The sequence below is a fragment of the Musa acuminata genome, chromosome BXJ3-11 (assembly GCF_036884655.1).
Source record: "Musa acuminata AAA Group cultivar baxijiao chromosome BXJ3-11, Cavendish_Baxijiao_AAA, whole genome shotgun sequence".
NCBI lineage: Eukaryota > Viridiplantae > Streptophyta > Magnoliopsida > Zingiberales > Musaceae > Musa > Musa acuminata.
Genome location: NC_088359.1, coordinates 24,117,629 through 24,132,742, shown reverse-complemented (window position 1 = coordinate 24,132,742; position 15,114 = coordinate 24,117,629). Strand labels below are relative to the sequence as shown.

At 38.1% G+C, this 15,114-nt stretch overlaps 1 protein-coding gene across 1 annotated transcript; it reads right to left on the bottom strand.

The window, feature by feature from the left end:
- Nucleotides 1–1,739: 1,739 nt before the first annotated feature.
- On the bottom strand, nt 1,740–3,626 carry LOC108951722 (protein LURP-one-related 8). The gene is made up of 3 exons (XM_018820549.2): nt 3,330–3,626; nt 2,071–2,304; nt 1,740–1,993 (listed from the first exon to the last, which is right to left on the bottom strand). The coding sequence occupies exons 1-3, from the start codon at nt 3,624–3,626 to the stop codon at nt 1,865–1,867; spliced, it is 660 nt and encodes a 219-aa protein (XP_018676094.2). The 3' UTR covers nt 1,740–1,864.
- Between the last annotated feature and the right edge of the window lie 11,488 nt (nt 3,627–15,114).

The following is a 15,114-nucleotide window of genomic DNA, read 5'->3' as shown; positions in this document are numbered from 1 at the left end:
ATCCAATCCAACCCCTTATTTTAATCTCACTTTTCTTCTTATTTATTTAATTTGTCTTGGCCAATCATGGAATCATCAAGAAGAGCAGGCAGTCACTTGTGCAGCCAACAGTGCAGGCTTCTTTGACATGGAGTTAATGGGAAGAGAGGCATGGATTCTCCCTACAACAGTGGATTCATCTCCTAACCTTATCTCCATATGACTGACTCTTCTGAGCTAAAGCCAAGCACATTCTTGTCAACACAAGAGAAAAATCCACTTCCAATCGATGATGAGAAATGGATTCTCATCAAGAAAGTGGAGGACATGATGACTAAGAAGCTAAATGAGATTCGTCCTCTGCAGCTATCGAGTCAATCTCAAGTTGTAGCTTCTACATGGCAGGTCTTGTTCATCTTTATGTACCAATGTCATACTAAGATAGCAACATAACATGTAACATATCACAACTTTTTTAAAAGTACCAAGATAATATTATAAATTTAAAGAAAATATATGACACGACTAAGCTAAATGAGATTAGTTTTTGAAGATACTCGAAGTCAATCAGGCTATAGCTTCCACGTAATCGATTTTTTTTTATTTCTATGTGGCAAGATCGTTTATCCAAAATGAAAAGTAAGTTTTGAAGAAAATTTATGACATGATGACTAGGTAAATTGAACTTGGTCCTATGAGACTATGAAAAGTCAAATATGAGGTTGTACCTTCTACATAATCAATCTTTTTTTTTTTTCTCTTTATTTGCTAATATCATGTTAAGATCGTCCATCTAAAATAAAAGAAAAAAACGTATCTATACCACAAACTTTTAAAGTACCAAGATAATAAACATTAGAATCGAGATAGATTTACGGACGAGTAGGAGGATGAATACGAATAAGGTGACCTGAAAATTAAGTAATATCAAAGTCTATAAGAACATTAGCTTAAGTTTGGAAAAAAAAAGTACAAGTGAAAAAAAAACAAAAAAATCTTTGTAAAATATATAACATTGGGACTCTCGGAGATTGAACTTTGAAAAAATCTCCCATATTCAGAGTTATGGAGGATACTTTCCATTTTGACTTGAGAATCCACTTGTCAACTTCTTCTTGAGGGCCGGTTTATTTCCTCACATGACAACTGTTACTTGCAAGTATCATCGACTCTTTGGCTACTTCTCAGGCAGGAGCAACCAAAACATGCCCGTGACTTGTTCAACCATGCGAGGCCATCAGCTGATGCAGAGAGCACCAAAAGCTATTGCTTCTTGTTCAGAAACTGTATTCGCTGTTGCATGAATCCTCTATCTATTCCATTTCACTGTTGTACTACAGACAATACTGTACGAGTGCATGGAAAGTCTGTCGTTTAGCTTTCGTTCTCGTGTTTAGCTCACTCGATACCTTCTATATATGTATAGCAAGTAGTCGCCTTTGAAGAACCCTTTTTTGGTCCGTCGACAATCGACTCCTCTCAGGCATCTCAAAATCATATATATCTCTCCCTTTCCATTAATGCATGGTAACCAAGCGTTCACATGGAGCAGGCATCCATGGAAATCTTACTCTAGAAAAGCTACAGTACTCGACTTTCGTTTTGGGACGGAAAACATTCTTTTAGAGTTCATAAGCCATGAAATAGTTTGATTGTATACCAAAACCTCATAAAAAAGAAAAAAAGTTCAGAAAGAAGGTGTAGTATATATGTACGTATAACACTAACAAATGAACACAAATTCCTTACTGTTGTAACTACAATGTTTCGTTCACGAAGTTATCCTCATGTAGAATATGAACTATACACATTGCTCCTGCCTGCTTAATCCATCTCAGGCATACGACTTGAAAGAGTATGACCGCATAATGATCCACTGGCTCCATCACCTCATTGAATTTGTGATCATAATCATTGCCATCGCAAGAGCTTGATCCATCCCAGGCTGCACTCTCAGTGCTAAAACATCTTTGTCCAGTAATTTCATCGGCATCGAACCGTATTTTCTGCCAATCTATCACGCAATTAATGATGGTTAGAAGGCATTTGGGAGATGATCATGAGACTTCGAGTGCTGCTAATAATTAATACCTCAGCTACAGGAGTATTTGCGGCGGCCTGATAGATCTTGGACCATTCCTTCTCGCGAGACCAGCTCATGCGATAGCCTGAAGGCTTCACTCCATCTTCGGGGAACATCGATATGGTGCAACTAGGGCTGCCCAAGTCCTTTGTGGCTTTGAACAGCGGTCTTTGCTCTCTCACTATTCTTTGGACATCCTTGTCTCCTTTGTAGGCCTCCCAACTCTCTGTCAAGTTCAAAATCTGTGAAGACACGGAGAGATCAGCTATAATCCGCATGATCGATAAGAAGCTTATATCCAATTCTTATGTTCCAATTTGCTTCAAAGGAAGGTATTAACCATCTAACCAATGCAGTAGTATATATGATGCAGCTTGTCTCTCACATTAAAATGGATTGCTTTATGTAGGAAGTACCTGCAGCTATACAATATGTGCCCTTAAGAACATGCATGCTTAGGATGTTAGCTGTCTTCTGTGTATATTACTTAAGATTATATCTAATCTGCTGCCGAGTATGATATGCTGAGATTTCTACCGTATGCTTTAATGAGATTAAGAGGAGACATTCACGGTTATTAAGATTGTCTTCATCATTTGGAGAAATATACTCCTGAGAAGTCATCATTATTCCAACTAGACTTGGAGGAGTCCCAACAGAGAAGCCTCTACACGACAACAATAAAAAAAAAGTAAAAAAGAAAGAAAAAACAAAGCTATATTTTGTTTTTGTTTTGTTTTATGGGGAAATGGAAACAGTAGTGCATTGTTTTGTAAATCACATCATGGACTAATTTTCCTTCTCCGTGGGTCCATCAGGTGAAAAGTGCTTGGTTTTCAAAGGGATGACCGTGGAGGTGTGGTCCTTGTTTTTCTCAAAGCATCTCTCACTCAACCAAACATTATGGAGCAGGAAGGGAATGTCTTCTGCGGGACCTTGAAGCATCCATTGCATGCATGATTGTGCAGTCAGATGAGATGTCGAGCGAAAAGCAACTTGAAACAAATATAAAGATGCAATTTATTAGCTGAAATATGAATCATATTTTTGGTAAAGATGATGCATGCCTTTGTACAAGATAAACAAAATAGTTTTAGGTTCTGATGCACTGCACTACTTCTGTCCATGGAATCTTATGACATTTGTTACTGAAATCTCCCTAAAACTCAACAAGAACTGAAACACGCATGTATGTATGTGGCCTCACCTTGCGGCCACATGAGAGAGAGAGAGAGAGAGAGAGAGAGAGAGAGAAGTGTGGCCTAACCTTGCGGCAGCGGCGGATGGTGAGCAGGACATGGCCGGCGCGATCCATGAGCACCGTCTCCTGCTTCCAGTTGTGGGCGTAGTTGTCGACCCGGAAGACCATCCGGCCGTCGGCGTCGTCGTACACGGTGTACCCGTGGCTGTTGAAGAGGAGTGACTTGCACCAGACCGTAAGCCGGACGGGTGCCGGCGAGCACAGCTCCGGGAAGACCTCTCTCGGCCGCCCGCCCTTCGTCTCGCCTCCCCCCGCCCTATCCTCCACTGCCTTCTTCTTCGTCTCGCCTCTCGTCGCCTCCATCGATGGTGGTGGACTTTCTTGATGCTGTGAAACCCGTTCTTAACACCAGCTTTAATACTTACGGCTGCCGTCGTAGCGAGCACGAGATGAGGAATTTGACCTGTCGCCGTTGCAGCTTCTTCGAGGGAGAAATCGTGGTACGTACTGTAGTTTGCAGCTGACGGAGGTGACGGCCAAGTCCCCATTCAACGTCTCGTAGGTGCATCAGATACGTCGGGACTCTGGCTTACTGTGACGATCAAACAGCGTGGCCCTCAGGTATTGGCCCTAGGCATGGGTCCCACAACAGAAGTTGCATCTTTAGTGCGGTCCAAGGCTGATTTGGCTGCGCTCTTCTTCGTGAATAGTTCGTGGAAGCAAGTTAATCCTGCCACAACGTGCATCAGCCATGATGTGAAAGGTACAACGTGCATCAGACATGCATGCATCATCCATGACCCCGATCGACGGTCACTGTCATCGGGTTTCTTCTCCACGGAAATCGTTGCGTATTACAGTGGGCGTAATATTCTAATCTTACTTTTTCAGGATCATGATTTCCATGGAGATGATTTCATCAAGGATATTATTTTGATTTCATGGAACCATAGACAACTCTATTTTACTTAAGGTTCCAAGGAATCTAACGTATTGGATTTAGCTAGTGTTAATAATATAATTACTTAAGGTTCCTCTTTTTTGGAACAGCATGGAGATTCCCACGCAAGGAAAAATTATGTTGCACCGGTCGTCGCTTAGTCAACAATTAATCCGCGTCCTCCACGTTTTTATTCGGTCGGAAGCCGTGTGCCCCACGACTAGTCCACGACGCAGGCCACGAACCCTCAGCTGTCTCCTCTTATGCACGTCAAGATGGGAGTTCGTACCGTACTTGGGGTCGTATGTCGCGAGATATTGCATGTCCAGGGTGCTGATATAATTATCACACTCTGTGCACATTTCCCTTAATGATGGCCGTACCGGCGAACCGTAATGTAGCTCGCATCATTCAACCCTTTGGTAGGCCGGTTCATTGCGACCACTGTTTTCCCAATCGTAACTCCTTCCTTGCGCGTGTTCCTCCCCCTTTGAATCGGGATGCCAAAGTCCTGCCTAACCTCGTGCCATGAGAGAGAGAGAGAGAGAGAGAGAGAGAGAGAGAGAGATGTATGCTTCCTCTCCTCTCTTCTGTTTCAGTAGTAGAGTCTAATTCAACGCAATGACTGACATTCGTTGACTCGTGTGATTGTATTCCTTCTATCACATACATGCGTTCCATACATTACTGGACCGTTCGCCGGCCTAATTCTTCGTTTTGGAAACAAAACAGGGTGAGTTGAAGAAGATGAGGTCCAAAACAGCAGCAGGTGAGCAGCAGCCATCTTATGTTTCCACTGTTTGACTGGATTCGGAACCGTATCGCCGGCCGAATCCATGGGTTTTCCAGGCCACCGAGCGAGCATAATGACTATAAATATATTACATTTAAAATTATTGATCGATCATTTCGAAGATAGTTATCATAGTCCCCGACATATGTTCGAAACCGACACTTCCCCGTCTTTATTTGGTTTAATCCGCATGAGATCAAAGCAAAGACCCGTAAATGCGAGTGCCACAGAATCCACCACCCACAGGTTTTGTTGAACATGATTTGGAAACATCTACCGTCCGGAGAAACGTCAGAGGTACGGCATAAGCACTGGAGTCTCAAAATGCAGAGCTGCTGTGTGAGCCAGAAAATGATAGCAATAAAACATCACAAGCGGCGTACACCATTTCTCCAATTATATTATTCTTGATTACTTAGTAAGCGCTATGTTAAGCGTAGAAAAATCTATCATTGCATTGATGAGCAATCCACGGGTTTTGCAGGGAGCTGAATCCGTGGGTGGAGAGATATATATGTCTGTACTGTACATACACGTGTACAAAAAAAGGCCAAACATTTTCGAAGATTAGATAAAATAATTTATAATTCACTTGATTATCAAAATTCAAGATTCAACATATGTATATTCATAACTTCTCCCCCTTTTGTCGTTGTAGACAAGAAAGAAGGAAAGAATATAATGGTGTAAAATATTTCAATCATTACAAAACATATAAGTCATAAATACAAAGAAATCATGGCATGAAAGATAAGATCATTTAAATACCAAAAGACATGATTCATATAATAAATCTTTTTTTAAATAAAATACCAAGAAAAAATCATAGGAGTACAAAGAAGAGATCTTGATTAAAAAAAAAAAAAGTAATTCCAAGAAATCAAGATAGATAAAACTCATTCAAATTCAAATCATCAAAATCATTTTCATAGTCCAAGAGATTCATACAAATGATATATATAGATTCATCAATCTTCTTTTTTTGAAAACTCGATAAGGTAAGGATCGAGAAGTTTTCAAGAAAAATATATTTCATTTTTATTTCATACAACTATGCCTTTGTCATTTATGCCAATCAAAACATGCATATCTTTTGGTTTTATTATTAAAAATCATCATGACCAAAAATATAAAACATAAGGCTTCTTTAAATAAGTGATTTGTTTAATCATTTTGATTCCAATGATAATATAATTTTCTTTTTATGTGTTCATTTTATGTGATTAATTTCATATAAGTATACTCAATTTTTTCATACGAAAACCATACATCATAGTTTAAAATCGAAAGAGCAAATCTCATCATATAAATCATCAAGATCAATAAACTATAAATCACCCAAAAATCATCATTACTTCAAATCATTATGCATAATTATAAATATAAACTCGTTAAGCATGATCTTTATGCATCATTACTTTGGGCATGATACCTGGTTTCAAGTTTTCAAGGTATAACACACAATTTCAAACTATAAACATGATATCAAACCTCTTAACATTTTCATTAAAACATCAAATATGGTTTCATCGAATATAAGACATCTTTAATCAATATCGAAAAATAATATGAAAATCAACATAATACACATTATTGCTTCTCAAGCATATACATAAGATTAATCTTATTTGGTGTACAAGCAATATATTTAGATCTAATATTTTATTATATTTTCATAAAACATGTAATTATCATGATCCCAATATTTTTTTATTTTTTATTTTTACTAACTAATTAAAAAATAACTCATGAAAAGTATCATATAATTTTGAAATAAAGTAAAGGGGTTTCATTTGAGTTGTTTACCTCATTGACGAAAGTCATCAAAGTGAAGTTCGCCCCTTTGTCTTCATCGGTTTGCTCCTTATCTTCGGAGGAACTCGTTTCATCCCAAAGTACTTTCATCTTCAGAGGAACTCGTTTTTAAGTTTACTTTTAATTTTTAATTTTTGTTTTAAAATTTTTTTAATCTTTATTGTGAGAAGTTCAAGTTCACCATAACTTTCGCTTGAGTAGTCTTCTTTTGTTCTAAGTGCAAAATCCTTCCTGTTCTTTGGAAGGTTGTTCTCAAGTTCGTCATGTATGCCACATTGGTCATTTTGTAGGTCATCAAAGACTCAATAAGTTGTTCAAGTGGGAAGTGGTTTAAGTTCTTTTATTGCCGTTACTTTCGAATCCTAATTTTTAGAAAATGAACGTAAAACTTTATTCACAAGTTCAAGATTCGAAAATTTTTTACCAAGAGCATTTAAACTATTGACGACATCCGTAAAATGGGTGTACATGTCTCCAATAGTCTCGCTTGGTTCCATACGAAATAATTCAAAATCACGAATCAAAAGATTGACTTTAGACTCTTTAACTCTATTAGTGCCTTCGTATATGAATTCAAGAGTTTGCCAAATATTATACGTAGTTTTGCAAATAGAAACCTGATTAAATTCGTTCTTATCTAAAGTGTAAAAGAGAGCATTCATAGCTCTAGTATTTAAAGAGAAAGTCTTCTCCAAATTATTCCAATCGTTCATTGGAAGAGAAGACCTTTGAAAACTACTTTTGATAATATTCCATAAATTCAAATATAAAGAAAGCAAGTAAACTATCATTCGAGTTTTCCAATAAGTGTAGTCCATCCCATTGAACATAAGAGGACGAACGATAGAAAAACCCTATTGAAATCCGAAAAGAGCTATTTCTCTTAGGTGTTAAATCAAATGAGAAATAATGTGGCTCTGATACCAACTGTTAAGAATGAGTCGACACTAAGAGGGGGGGGGGGGAGGGGTGAATTAGTGTAGCGAAAAAATCATCGGTTTTAAAATTTCTTCGTACAATGAAAAATTGATTCTGACGAAAGCCGTTTCGTAAAGATAAATTTAACTTGAATGCACACGGAAGAGTATATTGAGAAGTAAAGCAAGTAAGGCAGTTTACAATATAAGTAAAGAGCTTAAAGTAAATACAAACCAAGTTTTCTAGTGGTTCGATCGTCGTAACCTACATCCACTCCACTGATTCTCCTTTCGTCAAGGCCACAGGCATCCACTAATGATCTTCCTTTAATGGGCGAAAATCAACTACCCTTACAACTCGATTCTCTTTTTTACAGGTTCAAGAGAGAACCTTTACAACCCCCACAACCTCCTCTCTTAAGCTTCTCTAACACTTAGAGTTTGAGAGGAGTTTACACAATATTAAACAACATTTTCTTTCTTTTTCACTCTCAATTCTTGTGTGATGAGAGGGGTATTTATAGGCTTCAAGTTGATTCAAACTTAGAGCATAAAAAGGTCTCATCCCGGGTTTCCCAAGCCCTGGTGGTACCACCGCTTGCAGCACTGACATTGGGCGATACCACCGCCCAGTCTGGCGGTACCACCTCCTGAGAGACTGTGTTTGGGCGGTATCACCACCCAGACTGGCAGTACCACTACCTAGATCGACAATACTACCACTTGATATAGTATCGGAGACTGTGCCACAATGGTGTCACATGTTGGGTCATTGTTTGGGCCTTTCACTTGGCTCAACATAGCCCATACACGGGCCCAACTGGCCCTTAATTGGGTTGGCCCAATTCCAATCCCAATTATGTGCTAACTATGAATTCTAAGGCATACACTAAGTAAATCCGGTCTGGTTAGTCTTGGTTTCTTCCGGCAAACTTCTGACGATCTCTTGGCAATGTTCCAATGGACTCCCGGCAAGCTCGTGGACTTCACGACGATCTTCTTAGTGAGTGTTAGGATTAAGAGCACTAAGAGGGGGGGGGGGGGGGGGGGTGTGAATTAGTGCAGCGGAAAACTTTCTGCGATTAAAACGAAACTGCGTTCGAACGATAAAAACGATTTATGTGTGAAAGCCGATTCTAAGCAAGATGATGTTAAAGTCAATCTATGAAGGCAGTTTGCAACTATGATGAAAACCAGAATATAGGCGCAAACTGAAATACAACGTTCGTACGAAGAAACTGATTTACATCTAAATGCTGATTCGTAAATCACTTGATTAGGTAAGATGCAATTTAAGCAAGAGTATAAAGGCAGTTTGTAGTTATGGTAGAGCTCAAAACATAAACGCAATCTGAAATATGATGATCGTACGAAAAAACAGATTTACGTCTAAACGCTGATTCAGAAAGTGAAAGGCTTGAAACCCGATCGTATATGCGCAGAAAGCAGTAAGCTTCAGAAGAGGTTTGCAGTAAAGATAATATGCTCAAAGTAAATGCAAACCGAGATTTAGAGTGGTTCGGTCAATCTTGACCTACTCCACTTTTGGCTTCCTCCACCGACGAGGTCATCGACATCAACTAGAGGCCTTCCTTCAATATGTGAAGGCCAACCACCCTTTTACAGTTTCACTCCTTTTGACGGGCTTAGGAGACAACCCTTACAGAAATTTTCTCTCCTCTCTTTACAACTCAGAACTTGGAAGAACAGAGGGAGAAGAACTTTTGGCCTTTACAATAATTTTGAGCTCTAAAAATCACTGAACAAGATCAAGATTTCGGTGTTAGTTCATGCTCTTTCAGTGCTGAATGGGTGGGGTATTTATAGGCCCTAACCCAGTTCAAATTTGGAGCTCAAAACTGTCAATTCCCGGAATTCCAGGATCAGGCGGTTGCACCTCTTGACTGGAGCGGTTGCACCGCCTGGCAGAGCTCGAAGACTGAGCCTCTAGGCGGTGCTACCTCTTGTCAGGGGCGGTCGCACCTCTTGCCAGAGCTCGAAGACCGAGCTCAGGCGGTTGCACCTCCTGACTGAGACGGTTGCACTGCCTGGCAGAGCTCGAAGACTAAGCTCAAGCGGTGCCACCTCCTGTCAGGGGAGGTTGCACCGCCCAGTCTCGCTCGGAGACTGAGCCCAGGCGGTGCCACCTCCTGGCTGGGGCAGTTGCACCGCCCAGTCTCACTCGGAGACTTAGCCTAGGCGGTGCTACCTCCTGGCCTGGGCGGTTGCACCTCCCACAGCAATCAGGGTCCGAATGGGTTGATCCATTCGACCCAATTTGGGTTTTTTAGGGGCCCAATTGCCCCAAGATTAAGTTAATGGGATCACCTCCCATTTCCAACTTAATCATTGTGCTAACTATGATATTTTCTAAGACGTTTACTGTAACCTGCTCCGGTGCGTCAATCGCTTCTTCCGGCGAGCTTCCGGCGAACTTCCGTCGATCATCCGATGAACCCTCGGTGATGCTCCTGCGGACTTCCGGCAAACTCTTGGACTTGCGACGATCCACTTGGCGAGTTCCAACGAGCTTCTTTGGCAAGCTTATGGACTTCTCGGATTTGTTCCCGCAGAACCTCCGACGACTGTCCGAACTTCCGTCGAACTCTCGAACTCCCAACGTGATCATTGTCTTGACTCCGGCGCAACTCCTACTGCATGTCTTACTTTCATCGTAGTTAATCCTGCACATGTAAACAAAACTTCGATCGAGACAATTAATCCTAAGCAATTAACCAAGTTGTCTGGCATGTCATTGGTCCCTCGACGCTTCGTCCGATTCTTCGGCGCATCGTCCTTTCCTGCGGCCTATTACCCAATCGACCAGTTGGCTCCGCAACTCCGATATCCTTGGCACAATACCCGCTCTTCTTGGCCCGATGCCTGAGTCCATGGCCCGAAGCTTTCTATCGATACGTCGACCGATCCACCGGCCCGACGTCCAATCTTCTGACATGTTCCTCCGGCACAACATGATTTTCCTACTTTAATTGTCTCATCCTGATCGAGGCATCCTGCGTCACTCAAAACGTAGATTAAATCATAAACATATATCAAGTAGTTTCATCATCAAAATACGAGATTCAACAATCTCCCCCTTTTTGATGATGACAACCACTTGATGACGGAGTTAAACTTAACTCCCGGAGTTTAAACAAACTCCCCCTATCAATATGCCATATTGATAAAACCTTGAATTCAAACTAAATTCAAGTCATTGCAATATTCATCATGAATACTTGCAACACGTTATCATGAACTTATGCATAAACTTATGCATAACATCATACTTCTCCCACTTTGTCATCAACAAAAAGGAGAAGTACCACAATCAAGCGTTTGTGATATTGGTTCAACTCATTGCATGAAAAACATAATATCAAGTTTTATCATCATGCAAGTTTGCTATTATCAAATATCAACATGTAAAATTGCGATGTAAGCTTTTGATATCATAACTCAAACATTTCAAGTGTTTATTAATTATAGCATTTCATCACATGGTAAGATATCAACGCGTAAAATTACGATACAAGTTCTTGACATCTTAACACATATTGCAGACATGGCATAATGCAAATTTGGCAATCATAGCATCAGTGTTCATAGCATCAATTCATATATTTTTCCCCCTTTGTCGTCAACAAAAAGGAGAACGATATAAGCAAATTTTAAATATAAGTGCGATGCCATAAGCAGGTTCATGTCATTTTTCAACAAAAAGTGATAAGATACCAAATATTCAAACATTTCAAGGAAAACATGACATGGAGATAGCTTTGAAAACTTCTTACATTTTATTTGTTATTTTTTTTTTGCATGACGGAGGAAAGCTACTTCTGAGCTTACTCGAATGACGTTAAAATCGATAAGATATTAAAGCACGCTTCATTTTTACAAGTATCAAGATATGTATCAAATCCTTGTACGTAAAAATGACTTCCTTTTTCAAGAAGGAATTTATAAACAGGAATCATTTCATCAAATCCATTTCTCAAAACAAAATATTGTTCACATGATAAGTGTATAAGAGATGTATTTGCTGATTGATTCCATATGTCAAAAATTAATGATATGAATTAAACTTGATATGACATATGCTTATTAAGTTTGGAAGAGGATAATTCGAAAATCCAATTGTTAGGATGCCAATAGTTAAGAGAATCCGAAAATGAAATTAACACTTTCATGCATTCGGACAAGGCTGTGCTATTGATTTTCAAATACAATCATGAGGACAAAACATGCTTATTATCATGGAAATTTTTATATCCAAAGCACATAATTTCCAACCTATTATTAGGGCATGTAATTGTGTAAAATCATCATGGCAATCGAGTGATTTGATCATTCAATCAAGAAAGTCCGAAAATTAATTTTAACAAGTTCAATCATTCGGACATATTTTTGCCATAGTTTTTCAAATACAATTATGAAGATAAGACATGCTCATCATCATGATAGTACGATAGCAAGTTTACAATATACAAGCTAGTAAAAAATTTTCAACATTTTAAGACACGAAAACTAGCAATTTTCTCTTTGAGATATGCACATTAGCAACTCTTTCTCCCCCTATGTCATTGGGAAAGAGAAGGGAAGACCCTTTACATTAATTTCTAAATCATGACAAGGGAAGGTTTCAATCTTATTTGTGCATCATTATATTTTTAAATTCGAACATGCACAATTTCAAAAACCTTATATTTCATTCATGCATGATACTGAATAAATCAATCAATATTATGAGCATATCATACATGATACTTAAATTTTTAACTATTTATCAACATTTTGATCATGATACCAAACATTCATCATTTAGAGTATTCATGACATTAAATCAACATACATCATTTTAGTAACAACTCATAGCATTTTAAATCATGATTTACATCATATGCAATACATCACATCATAATTAAAAAGCTCAAGTATTGCATGCATCATTGCAAATCATAAATGCTTCATATCATGATGGTATCAATTTTGTCAAATTATATCTTACCATGCATGATCATAACTTTTCATTTGTATACATCAAAATAAATTAATGAATATTTCATGTATTCATATCATCACATAAGGAATATCAAGAAGAGTTGGTAATGAGATTTACGAATCATGTAGACAAATTATGAATATTAAGAGACATATTATGATTCTTTTTAGATAACTCAAATAGCAAAAAGAAAGAATCACAATAAGTTATTTTGATTTATAAAAAGAATTCTCAAGTTATAATTCCAAGAAATCACGATTCATTTCAATAAATTTCAATAAGAACACATCATCAAAATCTCAACATTACTTTCAAGAGATTCAAAATGGCATAGATAATTTTATTGATCTCTTAGTGAAAAAGTCAATACGGTAGAGAAAAATAAATTTTCAAGAAAATTACTTTTTTCTTTTTAGTTGTTTTAGTTCATATGATTTTATTTCATCTATGCCAAACATGTAGCATGTTTTAAAATCGAAAGTGCAAGTTTTATTACGACAAAGATCAATAAGGCACTTTCATTACCATGAAAATCGAAAATCGCAAGATTCATCATCCATAATTATAAAACCAATAAACATGATTTTTAAAATCTCATGCATAGAATAAAATCATGGTATCAAAACATCATTATATCATCAAGCATGATTTCATATTTTCAATCAAAACCATTTTGTTTATTTATCATAAAATATGTATTTTTTATGATTATTTTCAAAACTACTAGCATGATCATAAATTTTGCATTTTCATCAAATTTTTTTAACATGTAATTTTCAAGAAAATTAATTCTATATTAAAAAAAAAATGTATTATGAAGAGCATCATGTAATTTCGAAATAATTCAAGAGAGTTGAGTTACTTACCTTGTAGTCGAAGCCCGTCAAAGCCCAATTCGCCGTTTCACCTTTGGAAGTTCTTGATTCATCCTTGGTTGCCTTCCTCTTCTTTGGCCTTTTCCTTCGTTCAAGTTTATTGTCTATTTTAGATTTTTGTTTAATAAACTTATTAAGATTTAGTGTTCGAAGTTCAAGTTCATCATTGTCCTCATCACTTGAGTCATTGCACAAGTGGCATTCATTTGTCCGGAGTTCCAAATCCTTCATGTTCTTTGGAAGGTGATTATGTTCAACATATTCATCATTTGCATTGTGCACCATTTCATATGTCATCAACGAACCAATTAGTTCTTCAAGTGGTAAGTTGTTTAGGATTTTAGCTTCTTGTATTGCAGTTACTTTTGAATCCCACTTCTTAGAAAGAGAACGCAAAATCTTGTTTACGAGTTCAAAATCCGAAAAACATTTTCCAAGAGCTCTTAAACTATTGACGACATCCGTGAAACGGGTGTACATGTTGCCTATAGTCTCGCTTGGTTGCATTCGAAAAAGCTCAAAATCATGCAATAAAAAGTTAACTTTCGAGTCTTTGACTCTACTAGTTCCCTCGTGCGTGATTTCAAGTGTTCGCTAAATGTCAAAAGCCGTTTCGCACGTAGAAATCCGATTGAACTCATTTTTGTCCAAACCGCAAAATAAGGCATTCATAGCCTTTGCGTTTAAAGAAAAATACTTCTTCTCCAAATCCGACCATTTGTTCATCGGTTTAGAGGGAAGTTGAAAACCGTTTTCAATGATATTCCATAAATCCAGATTCATAGAAATCAAGAAAACTCTCATTCGAGTTTTTCAATAAGTGTAGTCCAATCCGTTAAACAACGGTGGACGAACAACCGATAAGCCCTCTTGAAGAGCCATTTCTCTCGGGTGTAAATCCGAAATGAGAAATACCGGGCTCTGATACCAATTGTTAGGATCAAGAGCACTAAGAGGGGGGGGGGGGGGGGGGGGTGAATTAGTGCAGCGGAAAACTTTCTGCGATTAAAACGAAACTGCGTTCGAACGATATAAACGATTTCTGTGTGAAAGCTGATTCTAAGCAAGATGATGTTAAAGTCAATCTATGAAGGCAGTTTGCACCTATGATGAAAACCAGAATATAGGCGCAAAATGAAATACGACGTTCGTACGAAGAAACTGATTTACGTCTAAATGCTGATTCGTAAATCACTTGATTAGGCAAGATGCAGTTTAAGCAAGAGTATAAAGGCAGTTTGCAGTTATGGTAGAGCTTAAAATGTAAACGCAATCTGAAATATGATGATCGTACAAAAAAATAGATTTATGTCTAAACGCTGATTCGGAAAGTGAAAGGCTTGAAACCCGATCGTATATGCGCAGAAAGCAGTAAGCTTCAGAAGAGGTTTGCAGTAAAGATAATATGCTCAAAGTAAATGCAAACCGAGATTTAGAGTGGTTCGGTCAATCTTGACCCACTCCACTTTTGGCTTCCTCCACCGACGAGGTCACCGACGTTAACTAGAG